Source organism: Linepithema humile, chromosome 6 (genome assembly GCF_040581485.1).
Source record: "Linepithema humile isolate Giens D197 chromosome 6, Lhum_UNIL_v1.0, whole genome shotgun sequence".
NCBI lineage: Eukaryota > Metazoa > Arthropoda > Insecta > Hymenoptera > Formicidae > Linepithema > Linepithema humile.
In genome coordinates this window covers 29647300-29656493 of record NC_090133.1, presented here as the reverse complement: position 1 = coordinate 29656493, position 9194 = coordinate 29647300, and the positions used below count along the sequence as shown (strand labels likewise).

Genomic DNA, 9194 nt, shown 5'->3' with positions numbered 1-9194 from the left:
TCCGTTCCGATCAAAATTTTCATATTGATTGCGAACATAAAGTTGGTCCTTCGAGCTGAATTAAGGACAATTAGTGCGGCGCGTTAAAGTGTGCGAACAATAAGCGACAATTCTGCATATCACCATGAGTGAATTTTTAATGAAACAGCACTCGTTGTTTTATTCAATCGCGCGGTCGCTCGATAACTTTAGAAAGGTCGGGAAAAACAATTATACGCCCGCAAAAATACGGTCGCGTGTGTCCGCTCTGAAAGAAACTTGGGCTCGTGTATTGAGACACATTCATTCTTGCTGCAAGCCGTACTAGAAGCAAAGAAAGAGTCGATCGGCTACTTCCGGAGTCTCTTCTACACGCACGAAGACGTTTATCAGAAGACCCTGGACTACATGGCAGAGCACCTCGAAAAGATCGAACCGCCGATGACTTCCAACTCGGCAAATTATCGCAACAGTGGGTCTCCGTCTGCCTTTTCGCTGTCTCATTTGCCGCCCATCAACATACCGCCGTTTTCGGGCAAATACGACGAATAAGAAAGTTTTCGCGATCGTTTTTCTTCGCTCATTATAAACAATAAAGACTTGTCAGCGTTCGCGCGCATGCATTTCCTATCGTCGAGTTTGACCGGGCGCGCTCTGGACGCGATAAAGAACATTCCGGTAACAGCCGATAATTTCGAGATCGCCTGGAAAACTCTTGTGTCGCGCTATGAAAATAAACGTCGCTTGGTCGAAATTCATGCCGCCGCGCTGTGTAATCTCCCGAGTCTTTCACACGAATCAGCTCTGGAGTTAAACGAACTACGAGATAAGGCGAATCAAGCAATCGCGTCGCTGAAAATTCTCAAGCGATCATCCGAAGACATTCTAAACAATCTCCTCATGTATACCGTCTTGCAAAAATTCGATCCTGTAACGCGGAAGATTTGGAAGCTCAAGGGGGAGACGAAACAACTATTCCGTCATACGAAGACCTCGACCGCTTCATCGCCTCTCGCGCCCGCGCTCTCGAGGAACTGACGCCTCCAAACGCGACAAAACTCGCGCGGTCGTAAAAGGCAACGAGCATGACAGCGTCCGCAGCGTCTGCGATCTCGTGCCCATTGTGCAAGTCGGCTCATTTTATAAATAAATGTGTGCAGTTCATCAAAAAAAGCCCGACTCAACTCAACGTGCGGAAATTATTAAAAGCAGCAACCGTCTAAACTGCTTGAGCGCCAAACACGCGGTAAACTCGTGCCCCAACAAGTACGCCTGTCTCACGTGTCAGCGAAAGCATCACTTGATGCTGCATGTCAATACGGATCCACCGTCAAACAAAGCAGCTAGTACGCTCAATTCCGATGCGCAAGCGAAAGCCGCTGATATTGCAGCCGTCACTGCGCTGAATATGACGACCACAACTCCTTCGCGACCTCAAGTGCTGCTAGCGACTGCTAAGGTCCAGGCTCGGACAGCATCAGGTCGTGCCATCGTCGTTCGAGCCTTAATCGATTAAGGCTCGGAAATCACGTTTATGATTGAACGACTTGCGAAGCTCCTGAAAGTGCGCCGCGTTCGCGCGCCGGTTGCCATTTCTGGCGTCGGATGCTTCGATGCCGGCACTTGTTGTTACGCCACCAACATTCTTCTTTCTCCTTGCGACAACTCGCAACCGGTACTCGCGATTTGCGCGTCTATATTAAAGTCGCTTACAAGTTATTCGCCGTTGCCTGCGGTCTCTCCCGTCAATTGGGATCATCTCGCGGATCTTTCCCTAGCGGATCCGGATCCCCTCAGTGCAGATCTAATTGATCTTCTCTTGGGCGCCGATCTTTATAGCAATTTTATTCTCGAGGGCGTGCGAAAAGGCGAAAGCGGCCAAGCCGTTGCGCAAAATAACGTTTTTGGATGGATAATCTCGGGCTCCACGGCGACTCGTAATGCCTCGCGTGACGTCACCGTCCAGCATTGTGCAAACTCTCAGTCACTCGATCATCTCCAAAATTTTTGGGAGATCGAGAAACTGCCGCGACAGACACTACTTAGCCCCAAGGAGCAGCAGTGCGAGGAGCATTTTGCGTCGACGCATTCGCGCGATTCAAACGGTCGGTACATCGTGCGTCTCCCATTCAAGCGAGGCTCTTCAATCGAAATCGGAAACTCGCACGGAACCGCCAAACGCCTTTTGCAGGGATTACAGCGACGTTTCAGTGGTCATCCGCAATTAAAAACGGAATACAGCGACTTTCTTCGCGAGTATAAGCAAATGGAACACATGCGAGCAATCTCGTCTCCCGGACCCGAATCGGCATCTGAACGGCTCGCACCAGTTAACTCTTCGTCAGAACCGCTTCTCGAATAGCGATCTTGCGCCGCTGCTCATGTCGTGACTCCGTCTGAGCCGTGGGATCTGTCGACGCGCTACTCCTCATGGCCTAAACTCATACGCATTACCGCGTACATCATGCGTTTCACGAATCGGCTTCGTCATCGGGCGACATGTCAGGTAAATCGCGATGAGGCTCCATCCGCTCTTTCAGTGCACGAATGTCACACGGCGCGAAATTTCTGGCTCCAGCGCATTCAAGAGAAATTATTAGGTGTTGAACTTAATTCCTGCTGCTCGTTACTAGAGGGTGCCGGTACAAACGTTGGCAAGTTTCGACAGTAAAGTTGCATGTTTTTTTTAGTTTAGACATTGCTGTAAGTGATTCAGTCCTCACAGGTTAGATTTCTCGATACCAAAAAGATTTTCCAATCGATTAAAAAACCGCGATAAGCTGTTTTTCCGACATGTGCTTCTTCACTACTTTGACCTCAAGAAAACCGCAGCTGAAACGCATCGCTTATTATCCAAAGTGTATGGTAATAAAACTCTATCGGAAAGAACATGCAGAGTTTGGTTTGAACACTTTCGAAACGGTGATTTTGACGTAAGAGACAAAGAACGTTCCGGACAGCCAAAAAAGGGACCAGGAGGGTGTGCTGTATTACGAGCTCTTGTGTCCAAATGAAACAATTACAGCTGATCGCTACCAACAGCAATTATGCCGATTGAGTGACGAGTTGATACAAAAAAGATCATCCGTAGCCAACAATCGACGCAAAGTCATTCTTTTGCATGATAACGCTCGACCGCATGTTGCGAAAAGCGTGAAGCAGACACTTCTGCAGCTTGAATGAGAAGTCCTCCCGCATCCAGCGTACTCTCCAGACTTGGCACCGTCGGATTACCATCTCTTCCGGTCGATGCAACACGCACTTACGGACACACACTTCTCCAATTACAAAGAAGTCCAAAAATGAGTGGATGAACGGATCGCCTCGAAAGACACCGCGTTCTACCGTCGTGGAATTGCTCTGTTGCCGAAGAGATGGGACAAAGTAATAGAAAATGGAGGAAATTACTTTGATTAAGGTATTCACTCATCTTTCCTTCGAAACAAGTCAATTTTAGAGACAAAAAAACGACGGGAATTAAGTATAACACCTAATATTTCCAATAGAGCGGAAAGCTCTACAAAATTAAAGAGCCCTCTCCTCGAAGAACCGACTTCTCTCGCTCAATCTGTTCCTGGGCGAAGATAAACTAATTCGCGTTGGCGGGCGGTTGTCCAACGCACTCATTGCCCTTCCACGCAAACATCCTATCATTCTCGCGCCGCATCCCCTGGTCACGCTACTCGCTCACCACACTCATCTGCGATCTCTTCACGCCGGCACACAGCTTACGCTTGCGACATTGCGTCGGGAATTCTGGGTAATCCGAGCTCGAAGCGTAGTAAAAGCTGTGATAAACCAGTGCATAGTCTGCACTCGAGAAAAAGCGGCGACGCCGACGCAGCTGATAGGTAACTTGCCGACGGTGCGAATCTCGCCTCCCACACGCGCATTCTTGCATTGCAGTGTTGATTACGCCGGTCCGGTCTCAATTCGAGCGATGTCCGGCCACTGCGTTAAATCATGCAAGGCGTACATCGCCGTTTTCATATGTATGGCGACTCGCGCTATTCATCTCGAAGTCGTCGAGGGCTATCCCACCTCGGCCTTCCTAGGGGCCTATTCCCGATTCTGCGCACGACAAGGCTTTCCGGAATCCATGTACTCCGACAATGGTACGACCTTCGTCGGGGCCGATCGCGAACTATCCATGGCATTTCGAGCGGCCCTTCGCGAGCCTAATTTTCTGAATCGCACTGCCACGGATAAGGTAACATGGCATTTTATCCCCCCCCCATTGGCGCCACATTTCGGGGAGCTCTAGGAGACAGGTGTACGCAGCGTGAAACACCACCCTCGTCGAATAGTCGGGTCTCACACTCTGACTTTCGAGGGGTTGGCCACCGTTCTTTGCAATATTGAAGCATGTCTAAATTCGCGGCCACTTGCTCCGCTCACCAATACCATTGACGATTACGAGCCGCTCACGCCAAGCCACTTCTTGATAGGGTCAGCGTTAACTGCGCCTCCGGAACCGTCCGTGCTAAATGTAAACGAGAATCATCTGTCCCGATGGCAGCTAGTGCGACAGCTGACTGAGCGATTCTGGAAGCTTTGGCAAAGTGATTATGTCAATATGCTTCAACAACGAGTGAAGTGGCGAAAAGTTGCCAAAGATTCTGTCCGAGTCGGCCAGTTAGTGCTGCTTAAAAACTCATTGCTTCCGCCGTGCAAATGGGAATTAGGGCGCATTCTAAAATGTCATGCGGACCCTGCATAGATATATTATATATAGATAGAGCTTTGTGAATCTTACGCCTGCCAAGATAAAATTATCTTTTCCTCTCTCGCGCATGTGCAATCACGCATTTATCTTCAAAAAACAGAAGTGTTTATCCATGACAGTCAAGGATATAACCTAATTTTATGTAAAAGTGCTGTATCTGCCGAGATAAATATACGAATGCGCATGCGCGAAGAAGGAAAAACCGTCATTATCATGGCAGCATGGACATAGGAATATAGGGACGGAGCGTAAACTTGGTTGATAGACGAGGGGAGTGAAGCCAAAATGCGGGGGGGTCCGCCATGATACTGTGCCTGAATCTGATTGGTTATCGTTATACGTATGCTGTTGTTATTATACACTAGGTAATGCATTTCGTCTAAGTCGAGTTATCAAACATGTTCTGTCAAAGAATTTCTCTTCAAAGTGGACAGAGCAAATACGAGCTGTACTTGGGATAGATGATGAATTTATTTCCAAAATATCTAACCACAATGTACGAGTTTTAGGATCTTTGGGAAAACTAAGAAAAAAAAACAATATTTTTAACAACTCTCTTATACTCTTAAAATAAAATATATAATATTATTTTAAACATATAATATTAACTTTAATATGAATAAATAATTTCAATACCTGTGAAATGTTATTTTTACATTATTTCTGCTATTACTTTGTTTCCAATTTTGATAGTCGGATCTATTTTTACAAGACTGTACAAAACACTGCACCATTTTTTATATTCACAAAATATATTTAAAATAACAATTTTAATTAATGTTTTTTCTTGATATAACTTCAAATGCTCATTATATCTGCCCAAATTGCATAATATTTTTGCGTCGAATAATGACCAATTGCACTTGCGTCAAATAGTAGTCAATCAAAAATATGCACAGTTTACCTCGTCCCCTTCCTTCAGTGATTTTCCTCTCGCGACGTTACACTCCGACCCTATATTCCTATGTCCATGCACACTGGAAGTCGCACGATACTTACATCGCGCTTGCGCAAACTAATAGCCAATCAAATTTAGGCACACTTTACCTCGTCGCACCGTCCCGCAGTAGCTTCCCCCCCGCACGATATGCTCGGTCCCTATATTCCTATGTCTATGCTTGGCAGGTGTTGCATTATAGCAAAAATGGTACAAAGCTCTATCTATATGTAATATATCTATGGGACCCTGACAACCTCACGCGTGTTGTCACGGTAAAAACTACCTAAGGCGAGTACAAACGACCGCTAGCGAAAATATGTCTCCTGCCGATCGACATGGAGTCGACAAATTTGGAACGAGATAGTTCTCAATGTAAATAGCTTACTGATTGCCTCCAACAAATGATCACTTGCCTATCTGTAAACAGCTATCTTTTTTTTGCTTTTTGTTCTGCTGTGATGTCCAATTACCGTCATTTTTTCGAAACGATCATTTCGAGGTGGGCGGTATGTTAACGATCGAACCACGCACAGCGTGCGTCAATTAATCTTTACATTTTTTCTCATTTTTTTGTATTAATTAAGTAGTTATCTTACACATCGTAATTAATTCATATTAACATGCAGAATATTATAATGTTTGATTTCCGAGCATTTGCTTAGAGAAAGCAGCTGAAAAATGTGCCTCTGTAAACAATTATATTAATTGATCAACTGTTAACGAACAACTTGCGAGCTGCTCGCGAACAGACGTCCACATAAAAAAGAGAACAGTTCGCGATCTGTTCGTAAACTGTTCGCGAACTCTGATGAAGACACACCTTAGGTTTGTTCTTTTTAGCTGAACTGGTTGCACTAGTTCAGAAAGTGTACACTGAGGGCGGTATTCATAAGGTCTGTTTTTTATAGCTGAACTGGCTGCACTAGTTCAGAGTTTATCTTTCTCCTTCCAATGTGGAGGGAAAAAGATAAACTCTGAACTAGTACAGCCAGTTCAGCTATAAAGAACAGACCTATAGTCCGTTCTTATATTCAAAATTGTCTTAAGCACGGACTTATAGCGTTTTCGAGTAAACGGGGTTTGAACGACCCAAGATTGGTTAATGACGTCATTGCAACCTCTCCACCAATGAAAGACTTGCATTCATAGTAAAATAGTGATTGATCAACCCTAGATCGTTCAAACCCCGTTTACTCGAAAACGCTATTATATTCGCTCTCTTCGTCACACATAGATTGTGTCTGACGAAGAGAGCGAATATAAGTTCATGCTTAAGACGATCTTGAATATAAGAACGGACTATGAATACCGGCCTGAGACGTTTGTTTTAACCACGGACTAAAGCCTTGTGTCCACGATACTAGAACTCGGTCCGAGATCTCGGACTGAGGGAAAGTTACTAGAACTCGGATCATGTACACACTGAATTTGGATGCAAAACTCGAATAAGAAGCTCAAACGAAAAAATGCGTTGCGTCCCATTTTTCGGTACGAGTTATTGCGAGTTATTAGATTTTACTAGTTTCTTTTACTATCTGTCAAGACAAAATATAAGATACTTATAGCGTTTTCGATTATACAGGATTTGAACGACCCAGGGTTGATCAATCACTATTTTACTATAAATGCAAGTCTTTCATTGGTGGAGAGGTTGCAATGACGTCATTAACCAACCCTGGGTCGTTCAAATCCTGTATAATCGAAAACGCTATTATAGTGATACGAGATACTGGGTGTTTACGATAATTCAAGTTCGAGTTAGTTTCACTAGGACCGACAATGAGATATACATAACCATCTAGAACCTTTATGATTCATGACAACTCAACGCTGTCTTGTATTGCTTGAGTTAAATTCATTGAATTTGTTCAGTTTAATAAATATAATTATATACATATATATATAATTATATCTATTAAAGAGGTATACCAACATACATACCAACATTATTTGTTTCTTTCATAGACTGATTTGCAGTTAACATTTTTTTATTACAATAAAATTTGCTCTATAAACTCAACAAATTCAATTAATTTAACTCAAGCAATACAAGACAGCGTTGAGTTGTCATAAATCATAAAGATTCTAGATGGTTATGTCTATCTCATTTTTCGGTCCTAGTGAAACTAACTCGAACTTGAATTATCGTAAACACCCAGTGAATCATCAATGACTCTTCCATTATGGGTTTGTTCGTTTTAGCTACACTGGGGCTGCTCTGGGTCTGCTCTACACAGGATAATACAGGACAGATAAATAGTTTGTCCTGTATTATCTTGTTTAGAGCAGACCCAGAGCTGCCCCAGTGCAGCTAAAACGAACAAGCCCTATGACTCTTCCTATTTTGACACTTTTTACAATATCGCTATCAATCGTCATATGCAATTATGCAATCGCATGGAACGCATAAGCTGCTGCAACTCAAACTTGAGGTAGCTGATGCGTGTATTATGCGCTGCAGGTGGTGGGGATCTAGGGAATTCTAAGCGCTGTTCATGCGCGCATTGAGTGAAACGGAACGTTTTCTATGGGTGTTTACGATAATTCAAGTTCGAGTTAGTTTCACTAGGACCGAAAAATGAGATAGACATAACCATCTAGAATCTTTATGATTTATGACAACTCAACGCTGTCTTGTATTGCTTGAGTTAAATTAATTGAATTTGTTGAGTTTATAGAGCAAATTTTATTGTAATAAAAAAATGTTAACTGCAAATCAGTCTATGAAAGAAACAAATAATGTTGGTATGTATGTTGGTATACCTCTTTAATAGATATAATTATATATATATGTATATAATTTTATATTTATTAAACTCAACAAATTCAATGAATTTAACTCAAGCAATACAAGACAGCGTTGAGTTGTCATGAATCATAAAGGTTCTAGATGGTTATGTATATCTCATTGTCGGTCCTAGTGAAACTAACTCGAACTTGAATTATCGTAAACACCCACTACTATTACTGTCACTCATTTCATCAATTAAAAACATTGTCACATTGATAGCGCAATTTATTGTGGAATCCATTTTGATTTTCCACTTCTAATGCGTTCAATATCGTTCCGTTTCAAAGCATGTATCATGCGCATAATGAAACGAAACGCAGCCAATACGCTAAGCATTAGCGATGCGAACGATGCGTGCTATGCGCAAAACGGAACGCAACCAATGTCATTTTGTGTGTGATGGCCTAAAATCTGCATTGCGTTCAGCCCCACTCTCGTCATAATATCAGCAGAGTGGGAGAAAAATCTGGATTCAACCAGTGATGCGCTGTCGTGGGATTTTTTCTCGTACGGAACCTCCGTGCGCATGCGTAAGCTGACGTCACAGCTAGACGTCGGCTGCTACCCAACACCATCTATAGAGGCCTCTCCACTGAAATCATGACGTCATCACTAGTAGGCCATTTATTTGTCAGTTTTCTAACGTAACCTTGTGTTTCATGCGACATTAACGTGAATTTTTTAATAGTGTAGTGTGTTTTGATAAGAGTTTTTTGTTATGGATAGTTGATGAATGCCTTTATTATTGAGATAAGTCA

At 43.3% G+C, this 9194-nt stretch overlaps 1 protein-coding gene and 1 long non-coding RNA gene across 2 annotated transcripts; one reads left to right on the top strand and one right to left on the bottom strand.

Annotated features, from left to right (window-relative positions):
- Window positions 1-1513: 1513 nt before the first annotated feature.
- On the top strand, window positions 1514-2341 carry LOC137000763 (uncharacterized). Its single transcript, XM_067358132.1, has one exon. The coding sequence runs from the start codon at window positions 1514-1516 to the stop codon at window positions 2339-2341; it is 828 nt and encodes a 275-aa protein (XP_067214233.1).
- An 884-nt stretch (window positions 2342-3225) lies between these two features.
- On the bottom strand, window positions 3226-5782 carry LOC137000607 (uncharacterized). Its single transcript, XR_010890882.1, has 2 exons — window positions 5342-5782; window positions 3226-5228 (listed from the first exon to the last, which is right to left on the bottom strand). It is a non-coding gene; the product is annotated as an uncharacterized lncRNA (long non-coding RNA).
- Between the last annotated feature and the right edge of the window lie 3412 nt (window positions 5783-9194).

Coding starts and splice junctions, on each gene's coding strand:
- LOC137000763 (XM_067358132.1), top strand. CDS start 1,514: ATGATTGAACGACTTGCGAAGCTCCTGAAAGTGCGCCGCGTTCGCGCG.